Raw genomic sequence first — 18,505 nt, 5'->3', positions numbered from 1 at the left:
CGCCCTCGGCAAAGCACCCTTCTAGGGGGAACCAGGTGCAGCCGTGTGGCGATGTATGTTGACGACAATGCCCTCGGTATATCCCCCAAGTATGCCGACAGCTTTGCCCTTGGCATAGCACAACACCAAGGGGTACTAGGTGTTGCCATGTGGCGATTTATGCTGACGGCAGAGCCCTCGGCATACATGTCCAGACGATGTCCAACAGGCCACAATATTTTTTTTTCTAACGGCTTTTCAATGCCGAAGGCAAGAAAACCTTCGGCATTGTCATGTATGCTGATCGATCTTATATGTCAACGACCATCTGGCTAGCTGCTGAGGAAATTGAAGACGACGACCATATGCCGACGATAGCCTTTGGCATACCTTTTGCCGAGGGTTTTTGGTATTATTTGGCATTGAAGCCAATTCCTGTAGTGATATTGGTAACAAAACAACATTCTGTGATCCAGGAGGCACCAATAAGTCAAATAGCAAAGATAGAAAAACAACATGCAACGATAATTGGAGCAACATGCCACCATTGGGACCATCCTGAGTATATATCGTCATCATTTGGTTGTACTTTGACAACTTATGGTGCTTAGGGCATTTTCAAAGGAGATAGTCAAAGCTCCCGTATATCAAGTGTGCAAAACCGAACCAAAAACCAAACAAAAAAATGAACCGAACAGAAATTTTGGTCTTTTTAGGTTTCGATTTCAGTTTCAATTTTGAAATATGAAAACCATTTGCATTCAGTTTTTTCGGTTAGAAACCGAAATCCATATGGCTAAACCAAATTAACCAAAAATGTGGTTTTTTGGTTTTAAAAGCATAATGGGCTACTATAGTACAATACTTTCTAGCCCATTCAGTGCTTTAGTTTACGTGATTCGCCTAACTGCCTATCTAACGTCCATTCTTTATCCTTTTATAATTGTTTTTCCTCGTTATGATACATATCATGTATTTACACATGAAAAAGTTAGGTGTTGGCTCAAAAATTCATGTCAACTTGAGTTAATCTGGTAATTAATCATTATTACTAAGACCGAACCGTATCTATGTATAAGACCGTATGAACCAAAGTATAAAAACTGTATAAACCACAACCGTATAAACCGAATTGAATCAAAATGAAAAAACCGAATGCACACCCTGACCCGTATATGTTCGAATTGTGGTGTCCGGAGCACTATTGTCAACTCTTATCACCCAACGAGGACCTGCATCCGTGGAGTGGTCAAGACGTTCATTTTCCCGCAAACCGGAGCAACATAAAAGAGTTATGCCGGAGTTTGGACATGCACTTGACCAATAAAAAGTAACCACATTGTCCTCCTCCCCTCTCTCTCTCTCTCTCCTCAACAGGACAAATGGAGATTTTTTCTGATTAAAGATTAGATGGCTACTTTTCACATCACGTCTGTTGACCACATTCGAACGTGAAAAATGACATTTCTTGTGTCAGTTTAGGGGCTACCATCCGAGACGCCCTTAATTAGCTAGAACATCAACACCCTTCTGCGCCCTCACCAATTATTGGGAGTACTGCGCAAGTGCTCATTGCATCCGCCAGCTGATTGTTTTACAAACCCTCCGTACCACCTGGCTACATTATCAAGCAATATCCTGGATCACCCATGAATTATAAATTTGCCCACGAGCAACACGTAGAGGAATAAATTTGTGTTTCAATTGCTTTATTCTCTCTACCTGACAAAGGTTAGATGTTTAAGCAGCTACTACCATGGTATGTTTTCTGGAATTTACACACACAAGTATTGGATTTAGCTATATATACTTCCTCCGTCCGAATTTTTTTGTCTTAGATTCGTCTAGATATGGATATATATGATACTAAAATATGAATTGATACATCTGTATTTAAACAAATTTAAGACAAAAATTTCCGGAGGGAGTATATAGGATCAGGGGCGTCGACAAGCCCCGGGCTGCCACCAGGCCGTGGCCCAGGGCGTGAAGAGAAAATGCTTCGTGCATTGTAGCTACAGGAGCGCACTGGTACAAGGCTGGTCCGGGGCGTTGAAAATTCCTCGCTACGGCATTGTATAGGATTATATATTCTGGCTTGCAAGTGAGAAAGCGTAGTATCCTGAGCTAGATCGTGCATGCCATTAATGGCTGCCTTCGCAAAGATGGCCGTGGAGTGTCTCCAGGACCCACTGATCTGGCTGTTCCTCGTCTCGGTGGCCTTGGCCACCCTGCGGAGACGGAGACGGCGGGGCTACGCGCCGTTCCCTCCGGGCCCGAAGCCGCTGCCCATCGTCGGTAACATGACGCTGGTGAACCAGCTGACGCACCGCGGGCTGGTGGCGCTGGCGGAGAAGTACGGCGGGCTGCTGCACCTCCGCCTCGGCTGCCTCCACGTGGTGGCGGTGTCGACGCCGGAGCACGCGCGGGAGGTCCTGCAGGCGCGTGACGGCGCCTTCTCGAACCGCCCGGCCACCGCCGCCAACGTTTACCTCACCTACGGCCGCTCCGACCTGGCGTTCGCGGACGGCGGCGCCCACGTGCGCGAGATGCGCAGGCTCTGCGCCACAACCCTCTTCAGCCGGCGCCGCGCCGAGACGTGGCTCGCCGTGCGCGACGGGTACGGGGCGCTGGCCCGCGACGTGGGCAGGCGCAGCGGCCAGGCCGTGAACCTAGGCGAGCTCATCTTCAACCACACCGTGGGCGTCATCTTCCGCGCTGCCTTCAGCGCCGGCGACGAGGGACTGGACGAGTTCGTCGTCATCCTCCGGGTGTTCTCCAAGATCTTAGGCGAGTTCCACGCCGGCGACTACTTCCCGTGGCTCCGGTGGACGGCCCGGCTGGGCTTCAACCGCCGCCTCCACGCAGCGCGCAGCGCCGTCGACAAGTTTACCGACAAGATAATCGACGACCACGTGAGGAGAGGGAAGAACCCCGCCGATGCCGACGCCGACTTGGTAGATGGCCTGCTCGCTTTCCTCGCCGACGCGAACCTATCCAAAGGGAAGGACGCCCTCCACTTCACCCGCGACAACGTCAAGGCCATGATCATGGTACGTTACTATGACTCGAAGTTCACTCTAAGCAGTTCATTTTATTTTTACTATTACAAGGTAGGTTTATAGACCACGAGTCAGTTAGGGGGTGGTCCAATGGAAATTATGCTACATATGGTAGTAGAGACCTTGTCGGTTTGTACATGACTAATACAGAAGACCTATGCTATGTAGAAGCAGACTCCTTGTGGTGATGTGCCCTGTATTGCCAGAGAACTTCGAGGAGCAAGCATGGGCCACTCCATGCTTGTTGGGACACTCATGTCCTTCGTGGTTATGGGGGCATGACATTGTTAGTCAGCGACATGATCCTCATTTTGGGGTGGGTCTCCGTGACACAATTTGGCAATGAGACGGTGTGGAAGTTTTTGGTGGTGTCGAATCATTGTTTTTAGGAAGGACGACAATGCGGTTGCATTTTATGCGCAAGAGACTGGACAAGTGGTTGAAGTAGTTAATGGGATGCATGAGTACGGGCTCAATTAGCATCCAAAGGTGCTTGAGGAAGGCAAAGGCCGAAGCCACCGAGACTAGAAGTACTACCAGTAGCATGGATAATACCACCTTATTCGGGAAAAAATAAACCCCCCCCCCCCCCCCCCCCCAAAAAAAGGAAATAAACGTAACCTCAAAGTGGATGCATTATCCCTCTAGGTGCTGTGATATTTTCTTCGTAATATTCATGTGGTTCCATATCATGTAACAGTTGACAAGCCACCAAATTGTAGTTTTTGCTTTGTATTCTTACCTTTCAATATTCTAAGCATGAGACATGTTTATACCTAGGACCTAGGAATAATTAGGAGACACTACGTGTAATGGAATTAGAGAGTAGTTTGCACTCCCCCCCCCTCCCTCTCAAACTCTTTATGAAGATAAGAGTTATAACCCTCCCCAACTTTCAAACTGACGTGGTTTTTGTCATATCAAAGATGACCCCTAATTGTATTGTTCAGTTACTTTTTCCCAAACCGAGTAAAAGAATAGGAGAGAATTTCTTGTAAAGTGTTCAGTTCAAATTTAACCAAAAAATCAAGTTGTCAAAAAAACCTAGCAAAAAAAAGATAACCCTCTGACTAAACAAAACATGTCCTGGGCTTTGTTTATTTAAACTTTGATTCAATTTCAAACTGTCTAGAAAATTCAGATGCAGTTATAGTGAACCAAACAGAATCCTCAGACTCCAGTGTACAAAGTTTATCCAAAATAAGTGACATCATAGGGGAAATCAGAAGAAAAGTTTTTTGGGGGGCAATGACGTAGAGATGAGGAGGAAAATTATGAGGTTGGTTAGAAGAAACTATGGTGAATCATAGTCAAAACCTGCAAGTTTTTCAGTGGTTTTTAAAAACAGATGGTTCGTTTGAGTGTGATGTGCGCGGTTAACATCATGTTCTTTCAAAAAAAAATCTCAGAAAGTTATAGAATAAGCTGCACCAAAAGATAATGGGTTAATAAGGACATCACCATTTATATGACTTGCTGAATTATTACCATGGAGTATCGCGGCATTTTCATTGACTCATAACTTTCCACCATGGTGATAAAAGCATAATGAGTTCACACTGACTGAAATTTGATACATGGTGATTTGAGAGTACGATTAACAATTTCTTATTGTTTTTATTGGTACATTTTTTTGAGACACTTCTATTGGTACATTTAATGTGTGCTTCCCAACACAGGATATGTTGTTTGGCGGGCCGGAAACGGTGAGTTCAACGATTGAGTGGGCAATGGCGGAGATGATGCGTAGCCCTAATACCTTTGCACGGCTTCAGCAGGAGCTGGCTGACGTGGTGGGGCTCGACCGCATGGTGGATGACTCAGACCTCGACAAGCTCCCCTTCCTAGGATGCGTCGTCAAAGAGACGTTCCGCATGCACCCGCCCATCCCGACGCTTCTCCACGCGGCTGCTAAAGACTGTGTACTCGGAGGTTACTCGGTCCCTAAAGGCTCGCGAATAATAATCAATATGTGGGCAATCAATCGTTACCGCGAGGCCTGGAAGGACGGCGACGCCTTCCGGCCGACGCGGTTCATGCCAGGTGAGGGGGACGCTGTCGGGCGGGACCTCAAGGGCGGCTCCTTCGAGTTCCTACCCTTCGGGTCTGGACGACGCTCGTGTCCAGCACAGGGATTCGGTCATCATGCAGTACAATTGGCTGTCGCATACCTCGCCCATGGGTTCAACTGGGAGCTACCCGACGGTATGAGTCCGGCGGAGCTTGACATGGGTGACATGCCCGGCATCACTGGACCGCGCGCCGCGCACCTCTACGCCGTGCCCACGTCCCGACTCAACTGCACGTTGTAAAGTGCTGCTTGTTCGGTCTCATACGTACCTGGTAACAATTTCTCTTTGTTGGGAAGTACTCATAACTGCTATTAGTATTTCCCCGAGAAAATAAATGCTATCAGTATGTTCTTGTCCCGCCATTGAGCACCATGTGAAACTGGTTGGTTGGTTTCTCAAAAAGAAAAGAAAAAACTGGTTGGTTGGTTTTCTAATTCAATTCCAAGTAATCGTGTGTGATGTGCTAGGCAAATATTCCCGTGTTCGATGTGCCTGCGTGCCCCTTTTTGAAATTCGACTCCAAACATGTCCCTGTGTGATGTGATAAGCTATATTTGATTCCAAATTCTTATTAGTGCGCACGCACTATCTGGCTGAAATGAGCAGCCAGCCATAGACAGCCTCGATCAGACCAGATCGAGCCCCCGCACAAGTGAGGTCTTCTCTGGTCGGACGCTGGAAAATAGATCGATGTGCATTTATTTCAAGTTTTTAATATTTTTTAAAGTCATATCTTTCAAACAGTGTGTCAGAATTCATACATGTTTTCATGGTTGGAATCCTCGCGACGAAATCTTTGAAACTAGATCCCTTATGGGTTTGTTTTGACGAAATATTTTCGACGCCAACTTTAATGCTATATGGTGCAACTATATTATTGCGTATGATGCAACTTTAATACTGCAAGGTGCAACTTTTTTCGAAACCAACTTTAGAGTTATATAATCCAACTTCATATGAGGTTGCAGCCTAGAAACCATGACAATCATTTTTTTGTGACGTGCGACTAGTCTACTGCTGGTCAACTACCTAGTAGTCGATGTGCAACCCCTCTCCCTTCTTGTGGATGTGCAGTTTTCACTGCTGGCACACCCTGGCCCCCTACCCGTACCAGCAGCATGTGCACCTTAGTTTGTTGTTCCAGCCAACCGCGTAGTAGTCAATGTGCAACTCCTTCCCCTTTCTACTTGTGGATGTGTTGTTTCAGTTGGTGGAAGCAACATGCGGATTTGCACATGGTCTGATTGACAGTTGATCAGGGCAACAAATGAAATTACACATCTCACTGCTAGGGATAGTTGAATGATAAAAACGGTACATCCAGAAGGTAGAGAAAAGTTGCATATAAGAGGGCTCTAAAGCATAGTCGCACACGCGAGGCCACAAAGTTGCACACTTTCATCGTCATGGTTGCACATGCGGGGCCATAAATGTGTACACTTGTCGGCATAGTAGCTGATGCACGGGAGGTGCACACGCCCGGTGGCATAGTTGCACACACGCAATCACAGAGCTACACACTCTTGTTGGTGTAGTAGCTCACGCACAACCCTAAAGTTGCACACTCTTATGGATATAGTCGGACACGTGTGGCAGCGGAGTTGCACACTCCTGTCCGTATAGTGGCACACGCACGACCATGTAATTGCACACTCTTATCGCCATAGTAACAAACGCAGCGGTGCACACCCTCGTCGGCATAGAAGCTCACGCACGAGTGTGAGAGTTGCACAAATGTGGCGGCGTAGTCACACACGCATGACCACGGAGCTGCATGTCCATGGGTATGGCAAAAAGTCGAATATCAAATGTCAGGTGCTTGCACATCAACTACTAGGCAGTTGCACCAAACAGGGAGTAAATTGCACACAAAAAATTCGTAAAAACATACTCATGCGGGATCTAGTTTCGAAGATCACATCGTGAGGATTCCAATGATGAAATCGGATCTTAATTTCAATGTTCGGTTCAAAAGTTATAACATTTTTAAAAAAAATGTAACTTGAAATAAGCGTGTTCACACATGTTCACATCAGTGAAAAATGTATGTCTACGAGCAGCGGGAAGTTGCACATCAACTATAAAGTAGTTGCACATAGACTATTAGACAATTGCACAACACAGAGTGTAAATTGCACATAAAAAATTTCATCGAAACATATTCATGTTGGATCTAGTTTCGAAGAGCACGTCAAGAGAATTCCAACGGTGAAAATGGATCTTAATTTCGATGCCCGGTTCAAAAGTTATGACTTTATAAATATTTAAAAATCGATAATTCATTTCTGAGCCCAGGCTCATCTACACCCTCGCTGACGAAAAAAACAAAAACAAATACTAAAAGAAGTTAAAATTTTCCAAAAAAAATTGTGGTGGATAATTTGATACGTGAGGTTTGCATCAATTTTCAAATCATTTGGACATCTGAACAGCTCTCGGCAAAAAAGACAAATTCGAGGTCTGTAAAAAAGTTTACTCTTCACACACTGTTCTGACCTAATTTGTGTTTTTTTCTGAGAGATACTCAGATGTTCAAATGATCTAAAAATTGGGGCGAACCACACGCATCAAATTATCTACTACACACAAAAAATAGATTTTTTTTAATTTTTCTAGTATTTGTTTTGATTTTTTTCTAACCAGGTGCAGATGAGCCTGGGCGCCGAAACGCCGCACTTTTTAAAAATCTGAATTAAATGTATTCACACTTTTTTCATGGGATGTCCAACTCTAACACGCAGTGAAGAGCCATGCATAATGATTGGTTGGTAATTTCCTTTTGTTTCCTTTTTGGCATGCATTCTAAAAATAATGACAAAGGACAAATACTTACCTCAAAGAGTAGGCAACTTCGGAGCGCTAGGGAGCAGCCGACCGCTTCCTAGACGTGTCCATATTTGATATCATCACACATGAGTATGCGCAAATGAACATGGGCATAGTAGGCACTGGTACTAATTTCTCATCGAATATGTGTTGAACTTTCCACATGTCATGTTCCTAACTCTTTACACCTATGTGTTGTCCTATTTAAACCAATGAAAAAAATGTGTTCTACGACAAAATAGTGAGGCCCTTAAAATACGCTATTAACGAGACATTGTACACTGATTCAATTAGCGAGACATTGATCAGAACGAAATAGTGTGCTAGTTTTTCACTGATTTAAACCCACCTTGCAAACTCCATTGAATCCCAAACCAACCCAGGCACAATCCTCTTTCTCTCTCTCCTCGCCGCGACATTGATCCCACACTTGTGAAGCTTGTCACAACCTCCACCCTAACGGTCGTAGTCCCGAGACCCCCCCCCCCCCCCCCCCCCCCCCCCCCCCCCCCCCCCCCGCGCGCGCCCTCGAATGAGTTAAACAAAGTCACGGAGATGAGACTCTCCATGCACCTATGTTTGGTTGGGCCTCTCTGAGGTGGGTAAAGGACCCTATGCCATTCCTTGTAATGTTCTATAATCTCAAGTATTACAACAATGGGTGGAAACTAATCTAGATGAATCTCCTGAGGACAAGGTTATGTTGACGAGGAAGTGGAATTTATATTTTTGATGTTGTGGTTCTTGTGGATGTAAAATGGTGATTCAATTCAGAACTATTTTAGCTTATGTCGTCCATAGTATCTTGTTATGCCTGTGATATCATCAAGTAGAGTTGATTATTTGGGGCATTTATTTTGTGTTTGCCATGTAATCAAACTATGGAAACGTATTAGGGATGCAGTCCTGGCCGGTTGTGTTACCAGTTTCATTCAAAAATGAAATTGGTGGGAAACCTTTTAATTCAAGGAAAAAACTACTAGAAATGGTCATGAATCACCTTGGGACTGAGATGGCTTGCATGGATCATTCATTACATGAGCTGCTTGTGCTTTGTCATGGCCTCTGGGTTGTTATACATGCCCTTACCTTGGACATTAATGCTTCATCCTTTTCAATTTAGCTATGTACACCGTTCTAATCTAACGAAACGAATAACCTTTAAATTTGTGTAAGCTTCAATTTTATTTCAATACACCCATTGCATGAATGAGTGAATGCAGGAGGAAGAAGACTTTGAGACCCCAAGAATTTAGGTGTAATTTTCTTTTTTGTAATATGTATCTTTGATATTTAATATATGGTCTTAGAGCCTTTCACACACAAAGAGGTTTGGACACAATTCTGTTTGCTTGAGTCAACGAATTAGGATGAAAAAGGATTCTTAATTTTATTATTTTAAATAAAGACGTTAAAGGGCATCTTAGATTTGATTAATATTAAGGAAAATAAATGTCAGTGCAATGAATAGACAAATGGACCTAAAATGACCAATAAAAAGTAAAATTAATTAAAAATAATACTAGTCTTCTTCTTTCTCTGATTGTATGCTGCCCGCCGAAGATTAAGGACTGCACTTAACCAACAGCAAAGAAAAGTGACACCTATAAATGCCCTCAACATATCATTGCTCGTCTCTGTAAAGGGTTGTTATGTGGCCGCGACGACACCTACGAATCGGCACAATGGGGAAACATAAGTACTAGATGGTGTGCTAAAAAAAGTACCGGATGGTTTAGTGGAACCTTTTCCTTTCTACATAAAAAAATCACTACAATCGGATGGCCATTTTTGGTATTTTCGTTCCAAAAAAGTCCAGAAAAGCTACAACAGTACGCATAGGAAGCAGGCCGTTTTAACGTAAAAAAATATGAATTAGGCCGTTTCGGCCACAGATCAAATGAACGCATGTAACCGTGTAAGAGCATCTCCAATAGATGGTTCATATATAAAAATAACCAATTTTTGGAGCTTTGAGAGCAAAAGGCGCTGCTCCAACAGATGGTATAAATGTAAAAAAGAATTACACCACCGTCTTCCGGAGATATAAAATTGAAAACTTCGTGATACAAATTTACATCACGAAATACAAGTAATGTAAAATCACGGCCGCCCGCGAAATGACCAACCGCAAGTTCATTTGCCTTCCCACTTGCGACCGCCCACTCGCGACCCGCCCGTCCGCCCCCGCCATGGCCGAAGCCGGCGACCCCGCCGCTTTCGCCGCAGTCGATGGGCCGACGCACGTCGCCGCCTCCGTTGCCACCGTGGCGAACTCGCCCTCCGTCGCCGCGTCCATGCCGCCGCCCCCCGCCCGCCGCCCCGGCCGGCCGCCACCACACCGACGGTTCCTACGAAGGCGATGAAGGCACGAGGCGGAGGCAAACGGCCGGTGAATCACGCCCGGAACCCGGCTGAAAGTGCGGCTCAGCCGGCCAAAATCTCGAAGGCAGCGGTGGCTCGGGCCGCCGACTCGAAGCCACGGCCGGCAGCGTCCTCGAGCAGCCAAGGAACCATTCCTCCACCTCCGCCGCCGCCAGCGTTGGCCGTGGAGGAAGATGTGGCCACGCCGACGGCCACTGCCTCCAACATGTTCGATGCTATATTGCAAAGGTAAAAAATATATTTTGTGCTCTCGTTTGTTGTTTCAAATTGAATGTGATGTTGAGGAGGAGGTATGGGAGGTGCCATGGGAGGAGGCATGGGAGGTGCCATGGGTGGCTACATGAACATGATGGGAGGTGCCATGAATGGTGCATTTGGCGGAAACATGGGAGATGGCTTCGGTGGCAACATGGAAGGTGGCTTTGCTGGCATGGGAGGTGGCTTTGGAGGCAACATGACTGGCATGGGAGATGGCTTTGGCGGCAACACGATGGGTGGCTATGGAGGTGGCTATGGCGGCAACATGACCGACATGGGTGGCAATGAAGGTGCTTCCGGTCGTGCTCTCGGCAACGATACTTCACCGCTTCACAACGTCAACAAAGAAGCCGGTGATGATGATGATCGTACCACGGTTCACAACGTCGGTGGTGTTGATGACCCACATGAATGATATTCATATGTATTTTAATTTGTAGGCCGAAAAACTTTGATTGGGACGTTGCATTTTTTATAGAGGGATTTCAGACTATGATGATAATGATGCAGTTTTGTTATGATTTCAACTATGATGATGATGCACTTTATTTCAAATTTCAAGATATTTGAATGCAAAACCACGGCTGTACAGTGGGTGAACAACAACCGCGCAGCCGTCGGGCGGTTTTGCATCTTCGTTTTGGATCATCTGTTGAGGTTGCTTTTTTATTTACATCTCGTTTTGGACCATCCGTTGAAATTGAGCCTATTTCGAAGATGTAAAAAACACTTTTTGTGCTTCAAACTTGAACTATCGTTGGTTTGAAGCATCAAAATATACATCATTAATTGGAGATGCTTAACGACTGAGAACATCCAATCATTTGTTCGTTCAGCGGTCACATCCCACGCGACACACGAGAATGTCTAAAAAAAACTAGCCTGAGACGCAAGTCACAACAACCATGCTCGCGGCGCCCGTATAAGAAAAGGCGCTCCTGCCGGCTGCTGTGTGTGTTCACGGCACAGTGAAGCCGCGCGCCCCCAAACTAGACGAGGCACGCCATCGTCTGCGGCCGCCATGGCCACCTTCTTCCTATCGCACGGCGGCCCCACGCTCTGCGTCGACGAGACGATCCCGGCGTGGAGCTTCTTCAAGTCCTGGCTGCCCGCGGCGGTCGCGGGCGCGCAGCCGCCGCGCGCCATCCTGGTGGTATCGGCCCACTGGGAGACGGCCATGCCGGCGGTCAACGTCGTTCCCGGCATCAACGACACCATACACGACTTCTCCGGGTTTCCCGAGTCCATGTACCAGGTCTGCCCTCTCGTACGTTCTGCATGGACGTCAATACTCCGTTGAGATTTTCTCGTACGATTTACTCTGCTCACTCAAGGATGCAAAGTGGTCGCACCTATCGTGTATAATGCTATTTTTCTCTGCCCATATTCTCTCAATAAAATGGAAAAAAAATCTAAGTAGCATACGTGTCAAAGTAAGTGTATGCATGCTTGGAAATTTCATCCCCATGCATATGCTGTCATCGTCAGCATTGCATGCTAAATCTAAAATTCAAAATGATTTATGTTGCAAGCTGTGAATTCGGTTAGTGATCTTTCTTCGTCTCTACAAGGGCTTCAAGACAAGATTTCATTTTGTTTGACGACTACTTATCGCCACAATTACTAGGTTACAGTTTCGTAGCCAGAAGTGTTCGTAGCTGTCATGTTAGCAACGAACATATATGTGAATACACATACCACAAGTATTACATTAGATACTTGTTTTTTTTAATATAAAAGAGGTTTCCCTCCAATTTCCTTAATGAAACCAAAAGCGGACCGAATTCTGGAGTCTTACAACGCACCAGCAGGGCCGTCCCATGTATATACGGGGCCCCAGGGCAATAAAAGAATAAGGGGCCCTTCTTGAGACATACTAAAAGCTCAGTTTTTCTTCTCAAAAGTAATGTAATATGGATATCCAGTATATAGCATAGATTGGTGATCTTTCGACTCTAAGACTGGCAGTACCACTATTTATCAATCAAGAGAAATGCATCGGGATAGTAATGAAATAATATAGCTCCACAAAATATCGATTTCCTAATTGTCAATAGAGACATCAATTTTTTGGCACAACAAATAACCTTGTAAAAACTGGTTGCTACTTAATCATTTGTGTTACCATGTACATATGTTCTGGATCCTCCCCCAATCTGCCATGTTCTGGTACCCAAAAATTTATCACCCAAATAATAATTCACCTCTTCCAAACTATCCTACATACAGCATAGCAAAGCAAACTGTGTATTTCATGTTAATACTATGATGACAAATGGAGATTCCCTAGAAGAATTCTAGTTTTGTAAAAGTTAACAGTAATTGTCCCTTTTGAGATTATACTACTAGTAATTTCTTGAAGACAAGTCAGTAAACAAGCTGCACAAAAAATGGTTAATACAGGGATCAAAAGCACCTGGATATTGATTGATGTGGATGTAGATGCGTTGATCCATACGCCGCAGTAGTCAGCACGAACAAAGAAGACGGCACCATGAAGTGGATGAAATTTCTCCCTTCTCCTAGACTACTGCCTGAGCCCTCTGACATTTGGATCCAATGAAGAGCGGAAGAAAATCCATGGAGATTAGCGGATCTGCGATGTTTGAATCATGCGTAGAGCTATTTATCAACGAATCTTTAAATTGAAGAACGAGATTATAGGAAAGAAGAACATGTACTTTCCTGGTCGACCAAAGTCTAGGAAACGGCCAGAGCGTTGAGAAACGAAGGAGAGCTGATTGGGGAATGATTTGCGCCGTAGATATCCATTGATGACTGGCCACGACTTTGGAATCGGAGCGGGGACGCCGAGTTTGGGATTTGGCGAAGCAGAGGAGTCGCGGGTCTGGGGTCCAGTGCAAACAGATTGATTATCGATGAATTCCTTCATGAGGTTTGCCTAATGGGCTTTTCCTTGCACGGTTCCTTGGAAAAAAATCATGTATTTTCTTTGGGCTCCATGAAGGTATACTATTTGGGCCGGGGCCCCTGCCTCCTCGGGGCCCAGGGCGGGCACCCCGTTTGCCCGGCCTATGGGCCGTGCCTGCGCACCAGGCCAAATCACACAATTCCAGCGAAGCTACCTACTACCCCTGCACCCGATCAACACAGGAACAGAAGGGAGCTCCTAACGGGCGCCTTTAGCGCCAGTTGGCAGTTCGGGCGCCCACGCGGCTGTGAACTGGGCCGGCCCAGCAAAAAGTCAAGCGAGCAAAGAACAGCCAAAAATTGGTCGAGTAGCGAACGACACGGGCAAACCAACTACACTACACCGGACTACTGGCGAAATCAAGGGAGACTGTTCAAAGTACTCTGTCGCCGCACAATTTATTCATATACATGTAAACGTACTGTAGCGCTTTGATTTTTAAATTATTTGAAAAAATTTGGGAAAAATGTCATGAATTACAGAAAAGTTCATTGGTTTTGAAAAAAAAGAGCGTATTTCAAAAAAAAACATCGCTTTTGTAAAAAAAGTTCATCGATTTTGAAAAAAGTTCATCGACTTTGAAAAAAGATCACGATTTTGAAAAAAAAAGTTCACAATTTTGAAAAAAGTTCATAGGTTTCGAAAAGGGTTCGTCAATTTTGAAAAGAGTTCATTGATTTTGAAAAATAGTTCATCGGTTTTGAAAAAAAGTTCATCGATTTTGAAAATAGTTCATCGATCTTGAAAGAGTTCATCGACTTGCAAAAAGGTTCATTGATTTTGAAAAGTGTTCATTGACTTTGAAAAAAAATCGTTGAATTTGAAAAAAGAGTTCATCGATTTTGGTAAAAAGTTTGAGTTTGAAAAAGAGTTCATCGAAATTGAAAAAATTTAATCGAATTTGGAAAAAAAATGTTCATTGAATTTGAAAAAAGTTCATCAAATTTGATAAAATTTCTTTCATTTTGAAAAAAAAGTTCACGAAAAAATTGAAAAGTTCATTGAACCAGGATGAAGGGAAAAAAAGGAAAGTAGATGGATAAAAAGGATGTGAAAGATGTACGTATACACATTAGGTTGGTTGTCGGGGTGGTCATTGCCTTCAAGCACAAAGGAGGAGGTTGTAGGTTCGATTCACGCTCTTGCCGATTTACTTTTTCTCTTTTGAATGCAGAAAAAAACATAGACGGGCCGGCCCATCTGGATCGAGAGCAAAGAAGAAGGGTGTGCGCTGTTTGCGAATAACACCTAAACGGGCGCTTAAGGCGCCGTTTAGGGTTTGCCGGAACAGAACAGCATTGCTTGCATCCATCGCCAAACCAACTAGTTATTAAAAGCAAGTTTTAAGATTACAAGCCAACATAGAACAAGTGGAAGGCCAGTTCTTCGCTGATCAGGCCTCCAGATGACGAACAGCCAGTCTCCACCGTTGCGTCGCCTTGTATACCTCACTTGCCACCTGCTCGATTAGCTTTGCTCCCAGCCGCATTAGTCTTTTTTCCAGCTTTTTTTTCTGCAAGATTGACCAATCCACAATCCAGTTATAGATCAACCGGATAAAAAACATTGGATCATGAATCTTTTTTGTTCTGAATATAATGTCATTTCTACATTTCCAAAGCGACCAGAAGATAGCCGCACTCCCTACTAGCACCATCTTTGTCTCTTTTCAGCCCCCCCCCCCAAGGAAATCATAAGACTAATGGGATTTCGCCTAAGATCAAAAGCACATTTGATTAAAGTCCAGACCAATCTGGCTGCAGAGCAATCAAAAAATAGATGATCAATAGTTTCTGTCTTTCCACAATACACACATTCTTTTGCCCCTTTCCACCCTTTTCTCAGCAAATTATCTTTTGTTAATATACTCCTCCTAGTCACCGGCCAAAGAAACATTTTAATTTTGGATGGATTTTTTGTTTTCCACAAGAACTTGTGTGGAAATCCCACCCCATCATAAATCAGAAAGGAATACAATGATTTTACTGAAAACTTCCTATTTTTTGTTAGCATCCACATGGGCTGATCAGCTCCCCCATGCATCCTAACCACCTCACATCTTTGTTTTAGACTGTTCCAGAGTTCACTCGTCTCAGCATTAAGATCTCTCCTGAAGCTAAATCCCTGCCACCCCTTATTCACAGCTTCTGCCATTGAGATATTGTGGTCAAAGCTGATATTATATAGCCTAGGATACATATCCTTCAGAGGTCTAGATCCAACCCACCAATCCTCCCAAAATCTGATTGCATTCTCATCTCCAATCTTTTTTGTAACATGTTGAAAATAGAGTTTTTTGACCTCCATCAAACTACACCAGAATTGAGAGTCGCCTGGCTTTTTTTCCAGCCCAGACAGACATTTATTTTGAATATATTTAGACTTCAGAATGTTTACCCAAGTTCCAGATTCATTTTCCAGTTTCCACAACCACTTTACTAAGAGGGCTCTGTTCATTACTTCCAAGTTAATGATCACCAGAGACCCCCCCAATTAAGGATTTTGTAGTCATACGAAAAGAAGCAAAGAATACATGAACTGTTTAGGATTGTATTTTTGTTCTGTCGGTAGTAGAGAAGATGCATACCTACCGTGGTGTTTGCACTGCAGTGTAATTTTGTTTGCTGTTAACTATATTTTGAATGATCCAGCTGAAGTACCCTGCTCCTGGCGCCCCCGATCTGGCCATGAGGACCAAAGAGCTCCTCGAACAAGCCGGGTTCGGTCCCGTGGAGGAACACCACGGCCGTGGGCTCGACCACGGTGCATGGGTGCCACTGATGCTGATGTACCCGGAGGCTGACATCCCGGTGTGCCAGCTCTCGGTCCATGCCGGCCGCGACGGCACCTACCATTACAACCTCGGCAAGGCGCTGGCTCCCCTCAGAGCGGACGGCGTCCTCGTCCTCGGCTCCGGGAGCGCGACGCACAACCTGAGCAAAATGACACTTTACGAGGCGCCGGTGCCGCAATGGGCCTCCGACTTCGACACCTGGCTTGAGGATTCGCTCATGGGTGGAAGGTAACTGACAATGGTGACGATGAGCTTCGGGAGGGTTCTGCTTCACAACGGGCATCCATGGTTGCCAATCCAGTCTTCTCATCTTGATCGATCATGCATGCATGCATGCTGGTCCCGATTTTTGTTTCTCCATTGAGCAGTCTTGGCATGCATGGCCAGGTACGACGACGTGAACCGCTACGATGAGAGGGCGCCCTACGGCAAGGTGGCGCACCCATCACCGGAACATTTTCATCCGCTGCACGTCGCGCTCGGCGCCGCGGGGGACGAGTCCAAGGCGGAGCTGATCCACCGTAGCTGGACCAACACCAACCACTCGTATGCGTCGTATCGTTTCACCGAGAAGAACTGACGGCCTCGAGCTGTGTCACTCGGCTCGATGTCGTGTCACCTCACAGTAGCTGGATCTATATGCAACTAACGGCAGCTGCTCGAGAGCGTGCCTGGTCGTACTATATGTATTTTTTTTGCGAGAAAATTTCCAATCTATTCATCTTTAATCGTGGCAGTACAACGAATACCAGAAATAATAGAAATTACATCCAGATCCGTAGACCACCTAGCGATGACTATCAGCACTGAAGCAAGCCGAAGGCGCGCCGCCATCATCACCCCTCCATCGCCGGAGTCGGGCACAACTTGTTGTAGTAGACAGTCGAAAAATCGTCGTGCTCCACACGCCCACCAACGATGCTAGACGCACCGCCAGAACGGGGCCTACGCGGGAAGACCTTTATTCCATCTTTAGGGAGCCGCCGTTGCCTCGTCATCCTAAGCAGGACACAAACCCTAGCAATACTGAACTAAAAACGAAGCCCTCCCGCCGGCCCTTGCCGAGATCCACCACGCCCCCATGGCCCTAGCTAGGGCCACCGGAGAGAAGGCGGACCTGCGGCGGCGCCAGCGGGAGGCAGAAGCCCTAACTTTTTTGTGGAGGAGGAGGAGGAGGAGAAGGCAGCGGCTCGTACTATACGTATTGCGTCTACTACTCCCTTTCTCCCAATTTATTGGGCCTCTTAGCCAAAACTCATGGACCGATGTAAAATATTCTCCGTATCGTGTCTTTTTTTAGCCCTGATAAATGTCATACGTGTGGCACAAACACATGGCAACTCCAAATATCTTCTATGGCAAGTTTATTGACACGAGAATGGCAACTTCAATTGTCAAGCATGGCAAAAAAAATCAGATGACAAGTTTCAGTTTTTTTGGGTTTATTTTTCCTTTCCAGATGGCAACTTTAATTGTAAAAAAGTGACCGGAGTGCTTCGTGCCACACGTGTAACACCTATCATTTGTTTTTTTCCAGTTGCCAGCGTACTTGCTTGCAAGTTTTTACATGCCACGTTTAATCATAGTAGATTTCTCTTTGTACCTCCCAAGATTATTCTAGTAGTTACTTTTGTATTGAAGATTTTTATCATCTGCCAAAGAAGCTTGGCGCTGTGGACATCCGTGATTTCCCGCCAATAAGTCTGGTTCATAGTGTGGGGAAGATCGTGTGAAAAATCATGAAAACCAAGTCACCCCCATTATCCCATCCTTGGTGCATTACAACCAAAGTGCATTCATAGCCAACCATTCTATGGTTGTGATGTGGACATAACCACCATATATACATATACAAATATTATATGGCATATTTCTTAGGTGATTTATAGCAGTAATTAACTAATTATTCAAGTATTTGTTTTACTATTGGAAACAAATATACTACATATTTTTGTGCTTTATGCAGAATTATTGAAAGCACATACACAGTACGTATTAAAAGGCGAGATTATACTGAAGATTTTCCTAGAAGTCAATCCATGTGGTCAAGCCAAGTAAGAGGAGCTAATGTACGTGCATACAAGGGACAAATACTAATGAAGACATCATACAAGGGGGCTCATGTATGTGCATGTTTGCAGTAGGTGCATGTGCATGTGTGACATGGCTAGACTGTGTCGGTAATTTCCCAAAGAGG

At 45.1% G+C, this 18,505-nt stretch overlaps 2 protein-coding genes across 2 annotated transcripts; both read left to right on the top strand.

The window, feature by feature from the left end:
- The first annotated feature begins 1,958 nt into the window (after positions 1–1,958).
- Positions 1,959–5,531, top strand: LOC125542421 (cytochrome P450 84A1-like). Its single transcript, XM_048705463.1, has 2 exons — positions 1,959–3,032; positions 4,721–5,531. Exons 1-2 carry the CDS (start codon positions 2,118–2,120, stop codon positions 5,351–5,353), a joined length of 1,548 nt encoding a protein of 515 aa, XP_048561420.1. The 5' UTR covers positions 1,959–2,117; the 3' UTR covers positions 5,354–5,531.
- A 6,000-nt stretch (positions 5,532–11,531) lies between these two features.
- LOC125542420 (extradiol ring-cleavage dioxygenase-like) lies at positions 11,532–17,036 on the top strand. The gene is made up of 3 exons (XM_048705462.1): positions 11,532–11,837; positions 16,166–16,536; positions 16,696–17,036. The coding sequence occupies exons 1-3, from the start codon at positions 11,604–11,606 to the stop codon at positions 16,886–16,888; spliced, it is 798 nt and encodes a 265-aa protein (XP_048561419.1). The 5' UTR covers positions 11,532–11,603; the 3' UTR covers positions 16,889–17,036.
- Positions 17,037–18,505: the final 1,469 nt, after the last annotated feature.

This window comes from Triticum urartu, chromosome 3 (genome assembly GCF_003073215.2).
Source record: "Triticum urartu cultivar G1812 chromosome 3, Tu2.1, whole genome shotgun sequence".
NCBI classification, from domain to species: domain Eukaryota; kingdom Viridiplantae; phylum Streptophyta; class Magnoliopsida; order Poales; family Poaceae; genus Triticum; species Triticum urartu.
Note: the sequence above shows the minus strand (reverse complement) of the source record. Positions and strands in the feature narration are given on the sequence as shown.